Source organism: Mobula birostris, chromosome 20 (assembly GCF_030028105.1).
Source record: "Mobula birostris isolate sMobBir1 chromosome 20, sMobBir1.hap1, whole genome shotgun sequence".
NCBI classification, from domain to species: Eukaryota; Metazoa; Chordata; class Chondrichthyes; order Myliobatiformes; family Myliobatidae; genus Mobula; species Mobula birostris.
Window position 1 is genome coordinate 58,804,659 of NC_092389.1, and position 26,296 is coordinate 58,830,954.

General features: G+C 48.6%; 1 protein-coding gene and 1 pseudogene across 1 annotated transcript; one reads left to right on the top strand and one right to left on the bottom strand.

The window, feature by feature from the left end:
* The window catches only part of LOC140185006 (uncharacterized), a 686,808-nt pseudogene that overhangs the window by 378,020 nt on the left and 282,492 nt on the right, over positions 1-26,296 (bottom strand).
* LOC140185471 (uncharacterized) lies at positions 9,902-23,258 on the top strand. Its single transcript, XM_072238807.1, has 6 exons — positions 9,902-9,940; positions 13,170-14,236; positions 19,019-19,174; positions 21,883-22,124; positions 22,806-22,957; positions 23,079-23,258. Exons 1-6 carry the CDS (start codon positions 9,902-9,904, stop codon positions 23,256-23,258), a joined length of 1,836 nt encoding a protein of 611 aa, XP_072094908.1.

Here is a 26,296-nt window from a genome sequence, read left to right on the forward strand (position 1 = left end):
CTTGTCCAAATTTGTACCAGTGCTAGGGATACGTAGCTCTCCGGGAGCGTGTTACTGGCAGAGTTTCACATTGTGTCACTAGTTCTGAGTTGTTGATCGGTGTGAACCTGCTCCTGCTTCTGTACTAACGTCTCCCTGTAGGGTCTCAGAGTCAATAATTGTGTCCGATCAACTGAAATAGGGTCAATGGATTGAACTGTGTCATCGAATTGAACTGAGCTGTAGAGTTAATCCATTAAATATACCTTTTGTTACTAAGATGTCTCAACATTCACTATGAGACTCGTCGTAAACGGAGTCACCACTTCACCCTGAAGAAGGGTTTCGGCTCGAAAAGCTGAGTGTGTTAAAGTTCATGAACGCTGCCTGACCCGCTGAGGTCCGACAGCATTTTGTGAGCTTTGCTCCCCTCTGTATCCCTTCTCGGCCAACTCAGATGCTGACTTTCCAGAGGCCTGGCCAGTCACTGTTAAATCAATGAAACCGGCCCCATCAGCGACTGGAATTGGGTTAGAAACAATTGTTGGTGCTCATGTAGTAATCTCCGATGATTCGGCACAATTCGTCTATTCCTAACACTGAAGAAGACTACAGCGTGACCAGTGATTTTAGAGCGGAAGCCGTTCGGCGACTCTAGCACTACCGACATTTATCTGAAACCCGAACCTGTGTTAATTCCCGGAGAACGTGTTCACTAATGCCGTATGTCTTCTCTCTCTCTCTCTCTCTCTCTCTCTCTCTCTCTCTCTCTCTCTTTGTCTATCTGTCTGTCTCTCTCTCTCTCTCTCTCTCTTCAGTGAATTCAGCGGCGATTGTGATCCTGTCCCGGGGAAAGTGCGGCCTCTCTACCTGCACCACTCGCTACTTGGTGGCGATGGCAGCGGCCGATCTCCTGACCATTGTCACCGAGGTCATTTTTCTTCAAATCAAACTGTATTACTTAATGTGGAGTTTTCTGAATATTACCCCTGTCTGCACGGTTATCGAAGTCCTGAGGTTCACAGCCGCAGACTGTTCTGTCTGGTTCACCGTCACTTTCACCTTTGATCGGTTTGCCGCCATTTGCTGTCAGAAGCTGAAAACAAAATATTGCACCGGGAAAACTGCGGCTGTGGTTCTGACAACAACCGGCGTAGTGTTCTGTCTGAAAAACGTGCCACGGTACTTCACGTTAGAACCCACAGAGATCATCGACAATGTACCGTGGTTCTGTGCATACAGGGACTGTGTCTTCACTGACCCAGGGTGGGTGGGATACGATCGGCTAGATACGGTTTTAACTCCATTCCTCCCTTTCGGCATAATTCTGCTGTTGAACGCTCTGACAGTCAGACACATTTTAGTGGCCAGTCGGGTCCGTAAGGGGCTGAAGGGACAGAGCAAGGGGGGGAACCGCAGTGACCCGGAGATGGAGAACAGGAGGAGGTCTGTGGTTTTACTCTTCACCCTCTCCGGCAGCTTCATCCTCCTGTGGATGACATACGTTGTAAATGTCATATATTATCAGCTCTCAGGAAGAGGATTCGATTTTAATGATTCTGAATGGATCTTTCACCTGGTCGGCTATTTGCTGAGGAATTTCAGCTGCTGCACAAACACGTTTATTTACGCGGTGACGCAGTCGAAATTCAGGGAGCAGGTGATCAGCGCAGTAAAATATCCGGTCACTTATGTGCTTTATTTAATTAATAAAGTCCCGTCCTGAGCACAAGCCATTTCTGCCTCCAGCTACTCTCATTCACCGCAGAATCTCCCAGGTGCTTTTCCCGCGCGGGTTGTTCCAGTGGCTGGCAGCTTCGTGAAATTAGGAGCAGCCAAGATATGGACAAGCTGGGAGTTTGTGCTGTATGTGTGTGTGCGTGGAGGTGGGGGTGTTGCGGAACTGTGCATGTGTGTGTGTTTGTGTGTCTGTGTTTGTGGTTGTTTGTGTGAAGGAGGGAGACACGTGTTTAAACTGGAAAGAGTTTTGACAGGATGTTGCCAAGACAAGTGGCCTGGGTTACGCAAAAAGTCTGGCCTGGCAGGGACTTTACTGCTTGCAACTTTTGTAGAATGAGAGGCACCCAAATCGAAACGATTAAGATTCGGAGAAGTTGCGATAAACTGGACGGTAACATTTCGTTCACGGGGACAACTGGAGTATTTCATATAGTTCCATGGAGCGATTCACCGCATGGTCTCCCAGTAGTCATTCCCGCTGACTATTGGAGCATATAGTAGAGTACCTTTGAGTGCCCTGCTTCTACGTTCTGCCCATATGGCCTCACAGGACGTTATCGCCAAAATGTCATTTCTAAATGCTGATATTACACCTCTCTCGCTCGGCTGAACCTCTATCCCAGTGGCACAACTGTAGTACCTATATCGCTGAATAGTCATCTCTCGGTCCTGCCCTTCGCTCAGTCGTGTTTCTGTCACGGCGGTAACATCCCAGTCCTCACAGCTATTCCAGGTGAGTTCATCCACCTGATCTGTTCAACACCGACCATGAAATGTGCTTTGTAAATGAGTATACCCGATACGATTTTTTTTTTTTAGATTATGAGAACACTCAGTCCTCTTTTATTGTCATTTAGAAATGCATACATGCATTAAGAAATGATACAATGTTTCCCTGGATTGATCTCACAGAAAACAGGACAGACCAAGACTAACACTGACAGAACCACATAATTATAACATATAGTTACGCAGTGCAAAGCAATACCATAATTTGATGAAAAAAGTCCATGGGCACAGTAAAAAAAAAGTCTCAAAGTCCCGAGTCGATCGACTCCCTTGTCCCCGATAGCAGGAGACAAAAGGGAGAAACTCCCTGCCATAAACCTCCAGGCACCGTCAACTTGCCGATACTTTGGAAACAGCCGACCACAGCCGACACTGAGTCCATCCGTCCGAAAACTCCGAGCTTCCGACCAGACCCTCCGATACAGCCTCCCGAGCGCCATTCTCTGCCGACGCCTTCGACCTCACCCCGGCTGCTGAAACACGCAAAGCCGAGGGTTTCGGGGCCTTCAGCTCCGGAGATTCCAGTTACCACACAGTAGCAGCGGCAGCGAAGCGGGCATTTCAGAAGTTTTCCAGATGTTCCTCCATACGCTCACGTCTGCCTCCATCAAATCAGAATTGTGCACCGTCCCCTACTTGACAGATAACAGGCATCATCACCGAAGTGGCCGCGCGCGCTGTTGTGGCGCTGCCATCCTCTCCCCCTTCCGGGAGGATTTATATTAAGCTTTTCGGTACAACAGAGACAAAACACCTCAGAAGGATATTGATACTCTGCAACGGCAATATTGGAATTAACTCTCAGATTATAACATAGTCCTCGCCTTTATATTTTGCAAGTATGTGGATAACCCCACGCTCTAGTTTATCAACCCTGTACCACAGCCAGAACAACCAGATCCACAAATCCCTCTCATCGTCTCCATTACTAATCCACTCAGTTCGCCTCTGCAACCTTTTCAATGCAAACTCATCCTCAAACGTCCCTGCACTATCTCCAGTACAATCATATCCCACATTCCCTCTGAACTCTCTCAAATACAATCACACTCAATCCCCTCTGCACCCTCTCAAATACAATCACAACCGGTCCCCTCTGAAATCTCTGAAATACAATCACAGACAATCCCCTCTGCACTCTCTCAAATACAATCACTGCCAATCCCTTCTGAACTGTCTCAAATACAATCACAGACAATCCCCTCTGCACTATCTCAAATACAATCACACTCAATCCCCTCTGCACTCTCTCAAATACAATCACTGCCAATCCCTTCTGAACCGTCTCAAATACAATCACAGACAATACGCTCTGCACTATTTCAAATACAATCACAGCCAATCCCCTCTGCACTCTCTCAAATACAATCACAGACAATCCCCTCTGCACTATCTCAAATACAATCACAGACAATCTCCTCTGCACTCTCTCAAATACAATCACAGACAATCACCTTTGCATTCTTTGAAATACAGACACACCTCAATACCTTCTGCACCCTCCAATATAATCACATCTAAAATCCCCTCAACAACCTCTCTACAATACTGACACTCCCGATACGATACCCTCTGCACTTTGTCCTGGACAATCACATTCCAATTCTTTCTCCAACTTCTCCAGTACAATCACATCCCCATCCATTCTACCCTCTCCCATAGAACCACTTCATTAATGCCCTCGTTATCGTCTGCAGTGCAATCACACCCACAATCCCCTCGGCGTCCTCTCCAACGTAATCTCACGCTCAATCCCCTTTTGCGCTTTGTGCAATACAATCACATCCCAAACACCGCTGCATCCACTCCATTACAACAACACCCTATCTCTTCCATACCCTCTCCAATATTATCACATCCCAATAACCTGAGCATGCTCTTCAATTAAATTACTCTCCTAATCACCTCTGCCCTCTCTCCAATGTAGTCACACCCGCAATCCTCTCTGCATTCTCTCCAAAACAAGGGGTGATTGATAAGATGGTGGCCTATGGTAGAAGAAGACGTTATTAACTTCCTTTCTGCATTTTTACTCATAGAGTGGAACTGCAGGTGCATGTAAGGAGAGCTGCACCTTAGGCCACGAACCTGTCCATCAGCCCTGCTGCGGACCACTCGTGCAAAGAAGAGACCCGTGTGCTGCACGACAGCAGGACTATGTGAGTACATGTAGGAGGGGACTATGTTAAACACAAATGTGCTTGGTTTCCTAAAATTTACTCCTTCTACCTCAGACCACAAACTTATCAATCACAACCCCAGTATCCTCTGGACCCTAACCCATACAACGACAACCAAATTCTCCTCGGCACCTTCTGCAGTATAATCACGCACTCAATGCGCTCTACACTGTTTACCATGCAACAACACCCCAATCGCCTCTGTACTTTGTCCTATGCAATTACATTCCAATATCCCTATGTACTCTCTGCTGTACAATCACAAACAATCCCTCATGCACCCTCGCCAGTACAATCACAAACCCCATCCCTTCTGGAACCTAACTGATAAACCCACACTCCTAATACCCCCGTCTCTACTCTCTGCGAAGGCTGAGAAAAATCCATCCTCGCCACATTCTGTAGAGGTTGTATTGAGAGCATCGTGGGCAGCTGAATCACTGCCTGGTCCAGAAATTGCACCATCTCTGGTCGGAAGACCCTGCAACGGATAGCGATGTCAGCTGAGAAGATCTCTTCCCACCATTAGAGACATTTACACCACACGCTGCATCCGTAAAGCAAACAGCATTATGAAGGACCCCATGCACCCCTCATATAAACTCTTTTCCCTCCTGCCATCTGGAAAAAGGCACCGCAGTATTCGGGCTCTCACGACCAGACTATGTAACTGTTTCTTCCCCCAAGCCATCAGACTCCTCAGTACCCAGAGCCTGGACTGACGCCAACCTACTGCCCTCTACTGTGCCCACTGTCCTGTTTATTATTTATTATTATTTATTGTAGTGCCTGCACTGTTTTGTGCACTTAATGCAGTCCTTGAGAGGTCTGTAGCCTGGTGTAGTTTTTGTGTTTCTTCTTACGTAGATCTGTGTAATTTATGTATTGTTTCATGTAGCACCATGGTCCTGGAAAATGTCATCTCGTTTTTACTATGCCCTGTTCCAGCAGTTATGGTTGAAATGAGAATAAAAAGTGAACTGACTTGACTTGACAAATCACGCAGGATCGACCCAAACAGGGGGTCTCGGGTGAGCTCACACCTCAATCTCACACGTTTGTGGGGCCAGAGATGGTCTTCCCCAGACTTAGGTAGCCGAACAGAAACTGGGTATTTCACCGTTATCTACCTATTGCAGCGAGCTCACCCCCACCGGGATGATGGTGGTGGCATTCTGGGAATCACATTTTTAAAAAAAAATTCTCCAGTGCTTTCAATTCAATCCAGCCACGTCATCTGCGCAAGACGCTGCGAAGGATGGGCGTAGGACAAATTCACTATCTCCTGGATTACTGGTTTCCTGACTGATATACCCCAGTTTGTACCGCTGGGTGGTTCTCTGCCTGAGGTGGAGATGAGTGACGCTGGAGTCCCACAAGGGACTGTCCTGTCCCCGTTTCTGTTCACGCTGAACACCTCAGACTTTCAGTACAATTCTGAGTCTGGCCACTTGCAGAAATTCCCTGATGACTCTGGTATTTGGTGTATCAGAAATGGGCAGGAGTCGGAGCACAGAGGACTGGTGGACAGGTTTGTGGAATAGTGAGGGAGGAATCACCTGCCCCTGAATGTGGCCAAAACCAGGGAAAAGGTGATTGATTTTAGGAGGAAGAGGACAGCAACGAGTCCTGTATACATTCTGGGAGAAGACGTTGCGGTGGTGGAGGAGTACAGCATTGGGGAGTACAGCGATTCAGGAACAGCTTCTTCCCCTCTGATACAAACCAATTCCTGAATGGACATTGAATCTTTGGATACTACCCTGGATTTTTTAAAAATATACATTATTTTGGTTTTTGCACGTGTTTTTTAATCTATTCAATATATGTAATTTACTTACTGTTTATTTCATATAATTGTTACTGTCATTATTATTATTATTATTACTACTCTGCTAGATTGTGTATTGCATTGAACTACTTCTGTTAAGTTAACAAATGTCAATTCACATGCCGGTGATCATAAACCTGATTCTGACTGCACTGGTGTTGCCTCCTGCACCAAAACGAAGCAAGTTGACTTCCTCAATGTTGCCTGTAAATTATTTCACCCTGCCCTCAAATTCACCTTGCCCATTACTCCCTTCCCCTTTTCGATTTCACTGTCTCCAGCTCTGGTGACAGTTTATGCATTGATGTCTATTACAAACCTACTGAACTGGACTCTATCTCTTTTACAAGTTGTTACTTATAAAAATGCCGTCCCTTTCTCTCAATTCCCCTGTCTCTGCCGCATCCGCTCTCAGGATGCTGCTTTTCATTACAGAACGAAGGCGATGTCCTCCTTCCTCAAAGAGAGGGGCTTCCCTTCCTCCACCGTCAACGCTGCCCTCAACCGCATCTCTCCCATTTTGCACACATCTGCCCTCACCCCATCCTCCTACAACCCCACCAGGAATATAGAGAGAGTATTCCTCTTGTCCTCACCGACCACCCGACCATCGTCTGTGTCCAGCACATAATTCTCTGCAACATCCGCCATCTCCGGCAGGAACCCAGCACCAAGCACATCTTTCCCTCCCCCTCAACACGTTTTACTTTCCGCAGAGATTGCTCCCCACGTGACTCCCTTGTCCATTCTCCCCTCCCGACTGATCTCCATTCTGGCACTTATCCTTGCAAGTGGAACAGGTGCTACATCTGCTGCTTCACCTCCTCCGTCACGACCATTCAGGTCTCCAAACAGTCCTTCCAGGTGAGGCGACACTTCAACTGTGAGTCGGTTGGGGTCATCTATCGTATCTATTTCATCGTATCCCCCGGGATCAATAAAGTATGAGTATGAATGTGACTATGACTATGACTGTGCTGTGACTTCTTGTATACTGGTGAGACCTGACGTAGACTGGGAGACCGTGTCACCGAGTACTACCGCTCCAGCCGCCTGAAAAAGCAGGATTGTCCAAACGGCCCCCAATTTTAATTCAAAGGTACATTTAATGTCAGAGAAATGTGCGAGGCCTCTTGACCTGGTGTGTATGGATTTCCTGTCAATAGAACCCGATACCAGCAACTCGACGAATGTCTCAGTCATCACGGGTCACTACACCAGACATGCGCAGGCTTTCCCTACCAACGATCAGAGGGTGTCCACGGTGGCCAAATTGTTCTGGGAGAATTATTTAATTTATTATGACCTCCCCAGGTGGATACATAGTGATCAGGGACAGGATTTCGAGAGTAGGCTCATACATGAATACATGATGTACTGAGCCCGCTTGGGGTCGAGGAGTCGTGGACTACGCCTTGTCACCCGCTGGGTGATCCCCAGCCGGAGATGTTTCACAGGACCTCACCAGACGTGCTCGGAAACTTGGAAATCAGCAAGAAGAACAATTGGAGTCAACGTATTGGAGATCTGTTCCACTGCTACAACTGCAGATGAAGAGAAGCTACCGGGTACTCGCCAAATTATCTCATGTTTAGGCGCGAGGCAATGTCGCCCAGCGACCTTTATTTTGGGACTGAGGAGAAAGACCGACCATCGAAGACTTATCTGAAGTATGTGTCTGATATGAGAAGGGAGCTGATAAAAGTCTTATGAACTGGCAGAATCAAGGAAGTAAGAGGAGCTATGATCAAAACGTTAGGTTCTCCCAACTCCTGCCGGGAGACAGAGTCCTCACAAGGAATTTGGGGCTGTCTGGGAAGCATAAGTTGGCTGAACACTGGGTGGCTACGCCCGATGTAGTGGAGAGTCAGATGCCAAACGGACCAGTTTTCAGGGTGAAACCAGAGGACGGGAACGGGCCTGTCAAGATTCCACATTGGAACCACCTTCTGCCTCTGGGACAAGAGGTGCAGGTTGACCCAGAGCCCGCCCTGGAGCCGGAACCAAGTAAGAGGATTCTGTGGCGACGTGGAGCGACTGAAGGAGAGATTATACCTGCCCCGTCCTTGAATGGGATACTGTCCGACAGAGCCCGGAGTGATCGAAGGAGGAGCAGCGAAGGGGAAACTGTGATCTCCAACTTGTGCACATTAGACTTGGGCCCTTTCTCTTTTATTCTGTCCCAACCCTATTGTCAAATTGAGAATTGTAAAGCTCAATCGTTCAATTGTGTGTGGTGTCCAGTCTGTTATTTCATGGTATTGACTTGTATCAGGGAAACAAATCACGCAGCCTCCACCCAAACAGGGGGTCTTGGGTGAGCTCACACCTCAATCTCACACGTTTGGCGGGGCCAGAGGTGGTCTTCCCCAGACTTAGGTAGCCGAACTGAAACTGGGTGTTTCACCGTCATCTACCTATTGCAGCGAGCTCACTCCAACCTGGATGATGGTGGAATAAAGTCAATGCAATACATCTTTCTGTGACAAATCATAGTCCAATAGACTGCAATATTGTTTCATACATTATTATTGCATATTGGTACAGTATTATTGTGTATACTATCATTCTCTACTTTATATTTAGTAAAGTCTGCACGCTGCTAAGTGTGATTTTAAATACTGCTGCTATAACGAAAGAATTTCCCACTCGGGATCAATAAAGTATTTATTATTATTATTATTCTCCAGCCCTTTATCTCTTTCACCAATCAACTTCACAGCTCTTGACTTTACTCCTTGTCCTCTCCCGGTTTCACCTACCACCTCATCTCCCCCCACATTCTGACTCCCTCCCTTCCTTTCCAGTCCTGAAGACGGGCAACACACATAAAAGTTGCTGGTGAACGCAGCCGGCCAGGCAGCATCTTTCGGAAGAGGTGCAGCCGACGGATCGGGCCGAGACCCTTCGTCAGGACTAACTGAAAGAAGAGATAGTAAGAGATTTGAAAGGTCTCGGTCTGAAACGCCGACTGTTCACTCCTCTCCATAGTTGCTGCCGCCCCCTCGAGTTCCTCCAGCATTTTGTGTGAGTTGCTTTGGATTTCCGCATCTGCAGATTGTCTCCCGTTTAAACCAATGCGCATGCGTGGACGTCGGGACCAATGCTGGATATCGCGCATGCGCTGTGTAGACGAGAGGCTCGCAGCAATCGGTGGCAGGTAAGAGCGAGCTCCGGGCGGTAAAAAGTAATCACCGGCGTCTGAAACGCGACCGAAGGACAATTACTGTGATTTCCAGCCACACTGGTGCTGCAACCCACGATAGTCCTAGTCCCTTCCCTCTCTCTCAGCCCCACGATCCGTACCCGGGCCCAAGAGAGCTTTCGACTCATAGGCCGCGGGGGGGGCAGTTTTGCCGCACATGCGCATTCCTGTATTTCGATGGCGGACAGGGAGGTTTCTCCTCGTGAGGGCTTCTGGGTAAAGTGGCAGCCATGTGCGATCGTACCGGCGTTGTCCCGTACAGTCAAAGGAAGGGCGAGCGGATGTACCTGCCAAACACTGCCGAGCTCCAGCTGTGTAAATCCGAGAATTATGAACTCGGAACAAAAATATAGTTCCCAGTTAATCTCGGTTGAAGAATTTAGCTTCCAGTCAGTGAAAATGTCAATTAGTGCTGTATGGAAATAAAACCTTCTGTCAGATTTACTTCTCTCTGGGTAAATAACGATATAAAGCACCTTTGCCTCGATGACAAGTGACTTGTGGCTTTCACATCACAAAAGTGCTGCACTCTAATGAGAATAACCACTGCCCTCCACTTTATATTCATTGGCATTGCCATCGATGGGTTTCTCACTGTCAATCAGCTGGTGGGAGGCAATCCAAGTAATTAGTAAATCTCCAGGATCATGCATGTAGAAACAGGTGCTCTTTGTAGTGTTGTGGAACACGACCAGAACTTGAAATAATACCAAAGGACAGAGACAAATTGAGCCAAGTCATCGGTTGATTGAAGTCAGAAATAGCACATTCTCACACAGGCAGGAATACAGTCAGAATTTGCTGGTCAGTCAGAATGTCTGATGTGCCTTGTTAGAAGATGAGTGCATATAGAAACAGAAATCTAGAATATAGATTCTAGAAACCTATTCTAGAAACTGCCTCGGATTTCCCAACCGCATCGCACTGTGTTTTTCTGAGCTCCATGTACATATCTAACAGTCTCTCAAAAGACTCTTATGGTGTCTGCCTCTACCATCATCGCTGGCAGTGCATTCCATGCACCTACTACTCTCTGTGTGAAAAACCTACCTCTGACATCCCCTTTAACCCTACTTCCAACACCTTAAAACTACACCAATTCAGCCCTAGGAAAAAAGTCTCTGGCTATCCACACGATCAATGCTTTTCATCATCTTATACACATCTGTCAGGTCACCTCTCATCCTCCGTCGCTCCAAAGTTCACTCAACCTATTCTCATAAGGCATGTTCTCCATTCCATGCAACATCCTTGTAAATCTCCTCTGCAGTCTTTCTATGGTATCCACATCCTTCCTGTAATGAGGTAACTGAACTCAAGACTCTAAGTGAGTTTAAAGAAGGTCTTATATAGCTGTAACATTACCTCACCGATCTTGAACTCAGTTCCATGGTTGATGGAGGCCTTCTTAACAACATTGTCAATCAGCACTGCAGCTTTGAGTGTAAAATTGAAATGGACCACAAGATCTCGCTGATCCTCCACATTGCCAATAGTCCCAACATAATATTGTGTTCTGTCTTCAAATTTGATGTACCGAAATAAACCACAGCACACTTATCTGGGTTGAACTCCATCTGCCAGTTCTGCATCCTATCTGCATCCTGCTGTAACCTCTGGAGAACTGTCCAGACTCTTCACAACACCCTCAACTTTTGTGTCATCAGCACCCTTCTCCTTCCTCATCAAGATCATTTATAAACATCACAAAGAGAAGGAGTCTCAGAACACATCCCTGCAGAACACCACTGGTCACCGTCCTCCATGCAGTATACAAGCCATCTACAGCCACCGTTGGCTTTGTGGGCAAGCCAATTCTGGATCCACAAAGCAAGGTCTACTTGGATCCTTGCCTCATTACTTTCTGAATGAGCCTCACATGAGGAATCTTATCAAAAGTCTTACTGAAAGCCATGTACACTATATCCAATGCTCTACATTCATCAGTGTGTTTTGTTACATCCTCAAAGAATTCAATCAGGTTCATAAGGCACGATCTGCCCTAGACAGAGCCATGCTGACTATCCCACAGCAGATTATGCTTCTACAAATGCTCATAAATCCTGCCTCTCAGGAGCTTCTCCAACAACTTGCCCTCCACTGCAGTAAGAACCACTGGTCTGTAATTTTCTGGCTGATCTCTACTCCCTTTTTTGAAAAGGGAAAAATGTCTTCGAACCCTCTGGTACTTTTCCTCTCCCTATTGATATGCAAAGATCATCTCCAGAGGCTCAGCAATTTCCTCCCTCACTTCCCACAGTATCCTGGGGTATATCTCAAGTTGAGTACCCCCAACTTGTGTTGAAATTGGTAAAATGTGACGCCGGAGCTCACATTCAGAGGAAATCATACAGAAACATGTAAAATTATGGAAGGAATAGAGAAGATAAAGGCAAAAAAATTTGTTTCCACTGGTAGATGAGACATTGCCTCAAAATTCGGGTAAATTGGGATGGAGATGAGGAGGAACTGCTTTTTCCAGAGAGTGGTGGATCTGTGGATTTCTCTGCCCAATGAGGGAGTGGAGGCTTCCTCAGTAAATATATTTAAGACGAGATTGGATAGATTTTTGCATAGTTGGGGAATTAAGGGTTATGGGGAGAAGGCAGTTGGTGGAGATGAGTCCATGGCCAGATCAGCCATGATCTTATTCAATGGCAGATCAGGCTCTAAGGGCCAGATGGCCAACTCCTGCTCCTATTTCTTTTGTTCTGATGTTCTCACCACAGACGAAAACCTCTCCTGAAATATTGTTCTTCAGCCATTGATGTCTTTTGCAAATATTTTTACAGGTTTGAAATTGCAGAGCACTTGTGTACAGGAATCTTCAACACAACAAAACATCAGTTTTTCTGTCTCTGTCTGGATATTTCAGCAGTGACCAAATATTTTCTTTGCAACGCCAACACATCTGTTGTCGATCCTTGGAGGTGAAGAAGTATCTCATCCCAGCTGGTAAATGTATTCTGTCTCTGAAATGAAGTTTTCTCTTTTTACTCTGTGAAATTCACTGGAACCGGGAACTGAGAACACACCAGCATTTGTTCACTGGAGATCAGTTCTCAACTGCATTGATTGTACAAGGCATTCAAACGTCTGACTTTCTGAATTCCCAGAGAATTGATCGCAGTGAGATATCATTCTCCTTCTCTCAGTGTGGGAAGAGATTCACTCACAGGCTACCCGCAGACACGCCAGTGAGTTCACAGTGGGGAGAAGCCATTCACCCGCTCTGTGTGAGGGAGGGGAACCACTCAGTCATCCAGTAATGAAGATACATCAGCAAGTTCACACCATAGTGAGATGCTCCACCTGTTCTGCAAGTGGAAAGCCATTCTGTTATTGATGCTAAAGGTATATCAGAAAATTCACCAGTGAGAGGACATTGACCTGCTCGGACGGTGGGAAGACATTCACACGCTCAACCACAACACAGTGACACCAGCGAGTGCACACTGGGGAGAAGCCATTCACCTGCTCTGAATGTGGGAAAGGGTTCACTCAATCATCTCAACTGAATGAACACCAGCGAGTTCACACTGAAAAGATGCCGTTCACCTGCTCAGACTGTGGGAAGGGCTTCACTCACTCCTCCAAACTACAGAGACACCAGCGAGTTCACACCGGGGAGAAGCCATTCACCTGCTCAGATTGTGGGAAGGGATTCGCTCAATCGTCCAACCTACAGACCCACCAGCGAGTTCACACTGGGGAGAAGCCATTCACCTGCTCAGACTGTGGGAAAAGATTCATTCAGTCAAATCACCTGCTACAACGTCAGTTAGTTCACACTGGGGAGAGACCATTCACTTGTTCAGACTGTGGGAAGAGATTCCTTCAGTCATCTGACCTACTGACACACCAGCGAGTTCACACTGGGGAGAGGCCATTCACCTGCTCTAAATGTGGAAAGGTATTTGCTCGGTCATCTGTACTGAAGGAGCATCAGCGAGTTCACACTGGGGAGAAGCCGTTCACTTGCTCTGAATGTGGAAAGGTATTTGCTCGGTCATCTCAGCTCTTGAGACACCAGCAAATCCACTCTGGGGTGAAACCATTCCTCTGCTCAGAATGTGGGAAGGGATTCACCGATACAGCTCAGCTGAAAGATCATCAGTTTGTTCACACTGTGGAGAGGCCATTCACCTGCTCAGACTGTGGGAAAGGATTCACTCGGCGTTCTCGACTACTGACACACCAGTTAGACCACACTGGGGAGAAACCATTCATCTGCTCAGAATGTGGGAAGAGATTCACCCATTCCGCTCAACTGAAGGAACATCAGCGACTTCACACTGGGGATTGGCCATTCACCTGCTCTGAATGTGGGAAGGGATTCACTTGGTCATCTCAACTGAAGGTGCATCAGCGAGTTCACACTGGGGAGAAACCTTTCAGCTGCTCTGAATGTGGGAAGGGATTCATTCAGTCATCCAAACTTGTGAGCCACTACCGAATTCACACTGGGACGAAACTGTTCACCTGCTCCGATTGTGCGAAGGAATTCACTCGGTTGTCTGAGTTTAAAATACATCAGCGAATTCACACTGGGGGATGCCACTCTCCTGTTCTGAATGTGGGAATGGATTCACTCAGTCAACTCAATTAAAACTATAAGATATAGGAGCAGAGGTCGGCTCTTCGGCCTTTCGAGGCTGCTCCGCCATTCAGTCATGGGCTGATCCAATTCTCCAGTCATCCCCACTCCCCTGCCTTCTCCCCATACCCTTTGATGCCCTGGCTAATCAAGAACCTATCTCTCTCTGTCTTAAGTGCACCCAATGACTTGGCCTCCACAATTGCATGTGGCAACAAATTCCATAAATTTACCACCCTCTGACTAAAGTAAGTTCTCCTCATCTCTTTTCTAAATGGATGACCTTCGATCCTGAGTTGTGCTCTGTTGTCCTAGATTCACCTACCATGGGAAATAACTTTCGCAAATCTAATCTGTTCAGAGCTTTTAAAATTCAGAATGTTTAAATGAGATTCCCCTCACGACCCCAGCCCCCATTCTCCTAAACTCCAGGGAATACAGCCCAAGGGAAGCCAGATGCTTCTGTTATGTGTAACGCGCTGTAAGGTTTCACTGCTAATGTAATGGCTTCTTTGTAATGTTCACTGCTGAAGTAACAGTTTCTCTGCAGCAGCAATGTTCGTGTTATGGCTGGCGATAACAGGACTGTGGGATGCATGTCAGCCAATCAGGATTTTGTTGCTCTGTTTCGTGAATCTAGGAGCGTTGATTTTGTCAGAGAGAGAGATGGAGAGAGAAGACGCGAATGGAGAGATTTGCTAGACTGCCGGAGAGGGTGGACTCGGAGCGCGGGTCCGAAGGGCAGTAACGATCGGAGGAGGCCGATGGGGACCGATCGGCCTATCAGTGAGCTCCACTTTTGCGCACAGACTGTTTAATAAGATCGCACCCTTTATTCAATTTTGTTTCTCTACTAACCATACAGTCAAAGTAAGAGTTATAAAGCTGAATCATTTAATCGCAAAGTGTGTTCTGTTTCTTATTTCTGGGCACTAATTTGTAACAGGGGACACATCGGGCAGCATCCATCCAAACGACATTTCTTCAGTTTGGCCGGGAAGGGGGTTATCACCCCCTAGATTAAGCCGCTAGGCAAAGCGAGAATTACAATTGTGGGGGCTGCGTTCGGGATTGATTCTGTTGGATGCTGTGTAATTACCCTGAGAAATGAACCAGTGGGGCAGATATTTGTACTCCGGATGAATTGTTAATTCCACTGTTAGGTTCTGTTGAAGTTGTGATTGTGAGCGGAGACTTGATAAAATGGCGGATGCTGCTCTTGTTCTCATGCAGACCAGCGCTGAGGGAGCTGGGGGCGGAGATTTCAAAGACAGGGTTCTATCATTTCTGAGGAGTGAGGGGAAAGAGTGGTCGGAGTTGGAAGGTCTAATTAGTCCACGTCCCCTGGTGAAGAATGAGAATTCTGAGGTAGTATCCGCCCTTACTTCTCTGGCGAATAAATGGAAAATTCAGATTCTAAGTCCCAGCTATGGCAGGCTCCACCTATTCTCTGGAATAACACCCACCCCTAAAGGGGAGGAGGAGTATGAGACGTGGGCGGAACGGACCTCTCAGTTGTTCGATGAGTGGCAGTGCTCGGATGATGAAAAGCGACAGTGATTGGTTGAAAGTTTGAATGGGCGGGCCGTTGACGAGAGAGCTGTCAGGTTACATTATCCCGTAGCGACAGCTGTCAGTTATCAACAAGCACTGGGCAATGACTTTGATCCGACTGGAAGCCCAGTGGAGCTCCTGGTGGGGTTTCAAAGCATGCGTCAGGAGAAGTGGGAGAAGGTTTCTGCTTTTATTTTACGGCTAGAGAGGCAGCCAAATTGCTTGCGGCACAGAGGGGTCATTCAGGCGGCTGAGGTGGATCGGTTAAGAATGGACCAGATAGCCATGACCCGATTGTGTGGGGTCTCTGACAGTCTCGTAAGACGCGTCCCCTCCATCTTTTGTTGAGCTGATCAGAGAGGTACGGGAAGAGGAGAATGCGGCGGGAGCGTGGGAGGACTCAGTCAGCAGCATACAGTCCTCGGTAGTGTCTCCTGCGGTGAAGTGACCACAGATAGCCTACCCCGGGGAGCGGTAGAGGAGATTGTGGCAGAGTTGAGAACGGAGATACATCAGCTGTTATCAGCGGGTGTGACCCCCCCCACCATATGTTGGGGCTGATGGGGGGGGGGCTGCAGATTCCCCAAGGGGATGAACAATGCGGAGGGCTGCTGGCAGCAGGTCTCACGCCAGAAGGAGAGTGAGCCCACGGGTAACTCGGCAGGGAGAGTCGTTGGGGAAACCTAGAGGGGACCCAGTGAGGGAACGGCCCGGTATCTCCGGGAAAACACGTTCCCAGCAATGTACCAAGGTACTCCCGAAAGCAAAAGACCCTATTCCTGAAGGCTTAGTGGGACCACGCTCCAGTGTGTCGCTACGGATAGAGAGTATTTACGCTAAAGCCATAATCGACACGGAATCGCAGGTCACGTTACTGTACCATTCGTTTTACAACCGGTATCTGAAGCATTTACCCTTGACACCATTCAGTGCACTGGAGATTTGGGGTCTCAGTGCTGGTGATTATCCATACGACGGTTACTTGTCAGTGAAACTGGAGTTCTCGGAGGCCGATGTGGGAGTGTCTGAGGGTCTTGATACAGAGGTGCTGGTTTCCCTGTTGAGAAGAGCTGCGTTTCAATTCTGGTGGGGACCAACATCCCTCTGGTGAGGAGGCTCATGGGGGCCTGTAAGGAGAAGGCGGGTGAGAGATTTTTGGGGACCCTGTCCGTGCTCTCAGTGTTTCAAGGTGATTTTGAGGAAGTGCGTGGCAGCATTGGGCTGGATACCAAATTTAAACGAGGGACCATGTGGTTCACCCAGTCGAAGCCAATGGTGGTATGGCCCGGGGAGGTAGCGAGAGTGATGGAGACCCACCATATTTCCCGGAGTGCCTGAGGGCGAACCCCTCTTAGTGGACTCTCTGGGATTTCTGGCTGGGGTACTGGTGAGGCCCGAATTGCAGAAGCCCTCGGTTATACAGCCGAGCAGGATGGCAGTGATCGTCAGGAACACTACGAAGAGGGAGGTCACCTTCAAGCGGGGGATGCCCCTGGCGCATTTGTTCCCGGTGACGGTAATGTTTAGCGCCCCCGTGAGGCACGCCGGGGAGAAACTATTGGAAAAGGCGGGGAAGTTGACCGCTGAGTCATTCAACCTCGGCGACTCCCCGGTGCCGCCGGGTTGGAAAAAGAAGCTGGTAGAGAAGATGTTGACATTGGAAAGTGTATTTTCCATTGTCGAGTTTGATGTGGGTTGTTCCAAGAGCACGCGTCACAGTATCCGGGTGACCGAGGACACCCCGTTTAGAGAGAGATCGCGGCGACTAGCAGACATGGAAGACGTGAGGCAGCATCTGTGTAAGTTGAAGGAAGCTGGGATCATCACTGAGTCCCAAAGCCCCTATGCGTCCCCAATAGTCGTGGCCTGGAAGAAGAACGGGAAAGTACGCATGTGTGTGGACTATAGGACTCTGAACAGGCGCACCGTCCCTGACCAGTATACGGTCCCGAGGCTCGAAGACGCGCTGGCCTCTCTGAGTGGTGCGAAGTGGTTTAGTGTGCTGGATTTGAGGAGTGGATAGTACCAGATCCCCATGAGTGAGCCGATAAATAGAAAACGGCATTTATATGTCCCTTGGGATGCTAACAGTTTGAAAGGATGCCCCAGGGCATATCGGGAGCCCCTGCAAATTTCCAGCGGGTCATGGAGAAGACGGTGGGGGATATGAACTCGCCTGAGGTGTTGGTGTATTTGGATGACCTCATAGTATTTGGATCCACCTTGGAAGAACACGAAGCGAACCTGCTGAAGCTGCTCGGCCACCTGAAAGATGAAGGGTTAAAACTTTCCCTGGACAAGTGCCAGTTCTGTAAAACGTCTGTTAGCTATGTCGGACACATACTCTCACGGATGGAGTTGCTACAGACCCGGCTAAGATAGAAGCAGTGACCACTTGACCAAGGACCCAGACTGCGAGCGCCCTGCGCTCGTTCCTGGGGCTCTGTGGTTATTATCGGAGATTCCTGACGGGCGACGCCAAAGTGAGTCACCCCTTGAATCAGCTTCTGTGTGGTTACCCTCCCCTGGGGAAGAAGGGGGGTGGGGTAGGACAGGAGGGCGGAGAATATTTAAACCCGTTAGAGCCCTTTGGGCAGAGGTGGGATGTAAAATGTGAGGAGGCTTTTCAGTCGCTGAAGGAGTTGCCGTGCAGGCGCCGGTGCTGGCTTTTGCGGACCCCCGATTGCCGTAAGTACTGCACACCGATTCCATCCGAGAGGGTTTAGGGGGCGTCCTGTATCAGGATCAGGGCACCGGGTTGAGGCTTGTGGCATTTGTCAGCCGGAGTTTGTCGCCGTACGAGTGAAACGATCCCACGCACAAGTCGGAATTCCTGCCGTTGAAATGGGCGGTGGTGGATAAGCTGAGTGACTAACTGTACGAGGCCAAGTTTGAGGTGAGGACGGACAACAACCCCCGAACTTATATCCTGACCTCGGGGAAGCTGGATGTGACAGACCATCGGTGGTTGGCAGCGTTGTCTGCCTGTGATTTCAGCCTGAAGCACCGGGCCGGGGAGCCGGAACATTGATGCGGATGCTTTGTCCCGACAGGTATATGAGGGACTGGACAGGGACGAGGAGAGGGAGAGCGTTCCTGCCCCTGGGGTGACGGCCCTGTGTCAGTTTACCATCACCGTGAAGGCAGAGGAAAAGGAGCGGCCGGATCGAGCAGCGGATCAATGGGCGGCTTCCGATGACGTCATTCCCCAGGTTCACTGTGACCTCACTGCTGCCGGAATTGAGTTCTGGGGAAGTGGCGGCTGCTCAGCGGGATGACCCGGGCAGTGGCACTATTTGGTCCGCGGTTGAAAATTGAGACACGCCTCCGGCGGAGAAGACGAACGACGCTTTGGTGCCTCCATTACTGAAAGAATGGTCGGTTGGAGTTGAACAACCAGATCTTACACCGGGTCACGTCAGCCCCAGACCGACCCGGCGTTGCCAGCTGGTTCTGCCCGAGAAGTATCGGAGGATTTGGTTGAAGTCACTTCACGGTGATTCTGGACATTTGCGGGTGGAAAAGACCTATGGATTGCCCAGAGACCGGTTTTACTGGCCCCGAATGAAGTCGGAGGTTGAAGAATACTGCAAGTCGTGCATTCGCTGCATACGCCGGAAGACACTGCCTACGCGGGCAGCTCCTTTGTCCCACTTACAGAGTGCAGGGCCCCTGGACCTGGTGTGTGTGGAGTTCCTGTCCATAGAACCCGATGCCAGCAACACGGCGAATGTCTTAGTCATCACGGACCACTACACCAGATATGCTCAGACTTTTCCTACCGAGGACCAGAGGGCGACTACGGTGGCAAAAGTGTTATGGGAGAAGTATTTCGTTCATTATGGCCTTCTCAAGCGGATACATAGTGACCAGGGACGGTACTTCGAACGCAGGCTCATCTATGAGTCACTGCGCATGCTTGGAGTTGAGAAGTCGAGGACCACGCCCTATCACACGCAGGGCGATCCCCAGCCTGAGGGGTTTAATCGGATCTTGTTTGACATGCTCGGTACTCTGGAGATCAGCAAGAAGAGCAGGTGGAGTCAACATATTGTGCATCTGGTTCATTGTTACAACTGTACACGAAATAAAGTTACTGGGTACTCGCCATATTATCTGATGTTTGGGCCTGAGGCGAGGTTGCTCATTGACCTTTGTTTTGGGACTGACGAGGATGAATTATCACCGAAGACTTTTCTGAAGTATGTGTCTGATTATAGGAGAGAGCTGAAAAGGGCTTATGAACTAGCCGGGGTCGCGGCTGCCAAGCAGTATTGAGGAAATAAGAGGAGGTATGATCAAAAAGTGAGGTTCTCCCAAATCCTGCCGGCAGACAGAGTCTTCATAAGCACAAGTTGGCTGACCGCTGGGTGGCCACACCCTATGTGGTGGAGAGTCAGATGCCAAACCTACAAGTTTTCCGGGTGAGACCAGAGGAGGGGAAGGGGCCCGTCAAGATTCTCCATCGGAACCACCTACTGCCCCTGGGACAAGAGGTGCGGGTTGACCCAGAGCCCGACTTAGAGCCTGCACCTAGTAAGAGGACTCTGCGAAAACGCGGGGTGACTGCAGGGGGAGAGGCTGGGGGACGGGGGGGCGCACCCATGAGAGGGATACTGTTTCGAGGGATGAGGATCTGAATGTGTGGCATATGCTGCCTTTCGCGAACTCCCCATTCATTGAGGCAGAGACTCCTGGCCCTGCTCCCACTGGGTCAGGTTAAGTGGGGTGAGGGGCGGGGGGGAGAGGTTGCTATCTGTGGGCAGCCTGGGTTACAGCGGGACCCTGAAGGAGAGGAAGTGGGGCCTGGACACGTGACAGTGGGCTCCGAGTTGCAGAGGGACACGAGTGATAGATAGATCGAGGGAGGACTCACCAGGTGGACCAGAATTATCACCAGTAGTGTCTGAGCCTGAAGAGTTAGGTGAGGTGGTACGGATGTCTCAGAGAATTAGGAGACCACCGGATAGGTTGGCCAATGTTGCGTCAGGGGAACAGCGCGTGATCTCTACCGTTTAAGGAGCTATGTCACTGCCTTTTGCACCTGGCTTGGGCTTTGTGTTTTGCAGGAAGGGTTGGCGAATTATTTCAACGTCATGAGGACAGGAATAAATTCGATGAGGGGAGAGTGTATCGCGCTGTAAGAATTCACTGCTAATGTAATGTCTTCTCTGTAATGTTTCACTGCTAAGCCGAATGAAATGGCTGTTCTGTGTATGTTCACTGCTGAGGTAATGGTTTCTCCGTAGCAGCAATGTTTGGGTTATGGCTGGAGATAACAGGACTCTGGTATGCATGTTAGCCAATCAGGAGATTGTTGCTCTGTCTTGAGAATCTGGACGGAGATTTTTCCCGGTTTTTTTTGGTCGAGGAGAGACGAAGAGGGAAGACGCGTGTGGAGAGAGCTGGTAGATTTCCGGACGGGGTGGACTGCGATCTGAGAGCCCGACGGTCAGCGATGGTGGAAGAATGGGGACTGAATGAGCTGCAACGTGTACTTTTGACTTTTCCTTGAAGCGGGCTCTCTTTGACTTTCATTACTAACCCTATATTCAGATTAAGATTCATAACGTACAACCATGTAATTGCATAGGGTGCACTGTCTGATATTTTGCGTTGGGGGTTTGTGACTGGGCGGTACATTACACGGCATCCACGCAAACGTGATTTCTCACTTTGGAGGGGCCAGAAGTTGTTTTCCCCTAGACGTTCACGAACTTGCCGATGATTTCTCACTTTGGCGGGGCCAGAAGTTGTTTTCCCCTAGACGTTCACGAACTTGAGGGTTGCAGATGATCCGAGCTTCCTTCAGATTTCACAAATGCTGCCGAACGTCTTCCACCTCTGCAGGGGCCAGTCGCCGCGACGTTTATCTCAATGGGGGTGATCTGGGTCACCCGGAGAGTGTGGCGAGTGTTCGTGGAACAACCCACATCGAACTCACCAGTAGAAAAGATACCTTCCAGTTTCAACATCTTCTGTATCAGCTTCCTCTTCCAACCCACAGGTACCGGGGATTCCCAAAGGTGAATGACTCAGCATTCACCTTTCCCTCCTTTCGAACAGAGTTTCTCCCTGGCTCGTCTCGCAGGGGCAGTAGACATTCCCGTTACCGAGAAGAGGTGCGCCGGGTCATCCCCCGCTTGAAGGTGACCTTCCTCTTCATTGTGTCCCTGACAGTCACTGCCATCCTGCTCAGCTGTATAACCGAGGGCTTCTGCAGTTCAGGTCTCACCAGCACCCCAGCAGGTCAGCCTGACTTCTCTTCGTGGTCTTCCGGAGCATTCACCAAGAGGGCCTCGGCCTCAGGCATTCTGGGAATTAGGGGTTTCCCATCACTCTCGCTACTTACCCAGGCCGTCACACGATTGTTTTTGACCGGATGAACCACACAGTCTCTCGTCTAAGCTCATTACCCGGCCCAGAGCGGCCACGCAGTTCGAAACCCCTGGTAAATTGACAATGTTTTCTCAAAGCTCTCTCCGTGCAGCCTTGCATTAGCCTCCGCACAATAGGAGTGTTTGTCCCCACAAGAATTGAAACTCGCCCTGATGAACAGGTCCGGACAAACTAGCGGTAATGTGCAAGGACCTCAGCCGCTCCCACATCTGTCTCCGAGAACTCCAACTTCAATGACAAATAATCACCCCTCACTAAGACCCCAGATCTCTAGTGCACTGAGTGGCGTTGATGGTAAATGCGTCAAATACAGCAAGGTGACCTCCGAGCCTGTGTCAGGTGTGGGTCGAGCGTAAATACCCTCTAGCCGTAAAGATTCACTGGAGCTGGACCCCACTAAGCCTTCAGGACTAGTTTATTTTTGCCTCAGAGTGTTCCTTGATATATTTCTGGGAACGCGTTCCCCCGAGACGCCACACTATTCCCTCACTAGGTCTCTTCTAAGTTTCCTGACGCCTCTCTCTCGCTTAGGTACCTGGGGGCTCACTCTCTTCGAGGTTTCCCGTCATTCATACTCCCGCCTGAAGTGTCCCTCCACCACAGTTAAAACAGAAAATACCGGCCGCTGTCCTCGGGGGACTCCGGCCACCAGCAGCGCTCTGCATAGTCCGTCCCTTAAGGTGGTCAGCCTCGCTATCAGCTCTATCGTTTGGGGGGGGGGGCGGGAAGCGCACCCACAGATGACAACTGGGACATCTGAATTCTCAACTCTGCCATGTGGTCCCTTACCCCACCCCGGGGTAGGCTATCAATGGTCACTTCAGCGCAGGGGACTACGACCGAGGACGGTACAGCTCCACCCCAACACCACCATGGCTCCGAAGCATTATCCTCCTCTCTGACTTCTCTGATCAGCTCAACAAGCAACGGAGTGGGGAGCGACTTACCAGAGAGCCGGAGACCACTAGCGTTTGTGTCCTGTGACTGTGCGCCTTTCGCTATTTGAGTCCATCTTAACTGATTCACCTCCGCTGTTTTGAATGGTCCGTCTGCGCCACAAGCAACTCAGCTGTATCTCAAGTCGAAAAATATAGACGGAAAGTTTCTCTCCCTTATCCTGAAACATTTTCTAAGTTCCTAAGTTCCATCGGGCTTCCCGTTGTGCCAAACACATTTTCTATAGCGCTTCCACGTAGCGCGTAGAAGTGGCTAACGGGCTCAGTGTGTTCACAGATCTCACCACGTCAGCAGCCGGCCCCCTCAAACTTTCAACCAATCGCTGTCTTTCTACGTCATCACGGCACTGCCACTCACCCAGCATCTGAGCGGTCCGCTCTGCCCGAGTCCGATACTCCTCTTCCCCCTCGAGTGTGGGCCTCGCTCCTGAGAACATTCTCGGCTTTTGATAGCGAGGCTCTGCTGCTCTAACGGTGTTTAAAGTTCGAATTAACAACTCGTCGGAGATACGAATGTTTCCCCCAGTCAATACTCACATATTCGGTACCGGTAACCGTGTGGATTCGCACCACTGATCAACCCCTGCAGCATCCACAGCCTCACACCGTAATAATTTTACCGGACAGTAGTTTAGCACAGACTTAAACACACAACCCACTGGATCAATGCTCTGGGCAATCACACAACATCCAACGAAATCGATCCCCGACGAGACCCCGACGATGAAACACTCTGGTTTCGTCGGCTGCGAAAGTCCGGGGAAGACACTGGACTAGAATAAATACCGCCAGACTCGCGAGACCGGGATGGCTTCCAGCCCCGGACCCCAGTTTGTGTGGATCTGTGTAATTTGCTACCCGTCACAAATTAGTGCCACGAAATGACGGACAGTACCCTGCATACGATTAAAGGAAGTATATTTATGAATCTGAACTTAACTAAAGGGTTAGTAAAGAAAAACAAATAGAAATGTACACAAGTTGGAGCTCAAAGTTTCACCATATTCACTGATTATAAATCGATCTCGGCCCCTGGCTTCGTCGAATCCCGGTCCCACACTGGGTCAAATCCTACGACCTGTTCTATCCAGCGTCTTCTTTCTCCATCTCCCCCCGAAAAAAGCCCCAGGCCCGACCTCAGTGTTCAACAGAAAGGAAAACGTCCTCAAAGTCCTCCCATCCTAATTGGATGCCACACATTCCTCAACATCCCTTATCTTCAGCAATAAGCCAGACAGGCTGAAAGCAAAACAGACTGCTCTTACCGACCTGCTGAATGAAATACATACAGTATAACAGTGAAAATATGAACCAGGGAATTAAGTTGGTTTCATTAGATCTGTTCTTTATTATGGCTGTGGGGCTTATAGCTCAGCTTCATTTTCAACTCTAAAATACTTGAATGTGACAGAAAAACAGGCTTTAAGATTGTATGGTGGTGCAGTAAGGTCGTCTCCTGTTTCGGTTTTACTGGCTGAAATGGCAGAACTATCATCAGAATTGCAGATATTGCAGTTATGCTAGCATAGGATTAATTTGAGGAGGCAGAGAAATGATCTTCCGGTTAAAGTTGTGTTCGAGGACTATTGGGAACATTATACGCAAAGTGTTTTCCTGTTTAGGTGGCTGGGACCTAATCAGGCTGGGAAGTTGGGATTGTTGGATTATGCAATATACCGCACTGTCACGTTCTCTGAAACGCCACTTTGTTCTGTCTGTGACTACTTGATTTTAGGTCTCACATTTTAATAAAGTCCAAGGACTCTGTTATGCCTGAGGATCTGCTGGTTCATCAATATATTAAAGACAATTATTTTGATATGTTAACCATTGTTGCAGAGGAATCAAAAGGCAATTTAACTGGGGATGATGGTGTTTGTTGTGCCCGGATTAAAGGTAACGATAAAGAAACAGCTTACTGACCATTTATGTGTAAAAACTGCAGAATATGTGGCCATCATTCTAGACCTATAGTGTTTGGAGGAAATTCGTCCACGTAAAGTTGTAATTTGTTCAGATGTTGTTTTCGGTTTTGATGAATTTTAAAACGGATTGGTCAGTCTGGGACTAGCTGGACACTAGCAGTCGGTCAGAGTTACTGTTGGAAACTCATCAAACATTATTTGATACGCAAAGTATTGGATTATACATTTTCTTCTGAGGGGTCTCCACACATGGAGGTACTGAGGGGAATGAGCGGGTTGACTGTTTAGTCACAAAAGCTGTTAAGAGTTCGACTGTGGATAAAGACCTTCCACGTTGCAAATCAGAACCTGTTTCAGGGTTTGCAGGGTTAAGAATGAGGGGTTTATGGGAAATCTAGTGGGACACTGGGCACAAGGGGAGACACCTTTACAGATATCGAACAGTGTTGGGTTCATGGGAGAAGTGGCTACAAACAAGAAGGGAAGGAATTATAGTGACACGACCTGAATTGGCCATACTATAAAGAATTATTCCCTACGTTGTGTTTGAAAATTTCATACTGGGCTGTGTAGATTTTGTCATTATGAAGCATTTCAACACACACTGTTTCAGGGTGAAGCTGATCAAGTAGATGGAAATCAAATGCAGATTTACTTACAATCGTTGAGGGTGGATATCTTTCATTTCAGTTGTGGGAATGAGTTTAACTCGATTCACTCTATTGGATTTCATTTTGTACAATCTATAGGATTTTTTTTGGGAGGGGGTAATTTAGCTTTCATTAGAAAAAAAATAAGTACGAGGGTTTTATTTCCCATTTCTCTGCACCATATTCCAGTCCAGTTAGTGGCGGGAACGCGCATTAAGTCGGAGCGTCAACCGACATGAATCCAAAGCCCGCCCCATTCATTCATGTTAGACAATCATTTAAAAGCTAGGCGGAAACTGGTGTGTTTGACATTGGATTAGCCAACCAGCATAAGACTAGAACTCCCGCTGTCTTGTGGTAAAGTCGGACTGTGAGGTTGGTGGGCGGGAATGGGGATAGATGGGCATATCCACAGACCAATCAGTTGGTGGCATTCCAGTGTAGTTCGTTGACTGATATCTGACGAGTCCAGGACAGTGTTTTGACCCTCC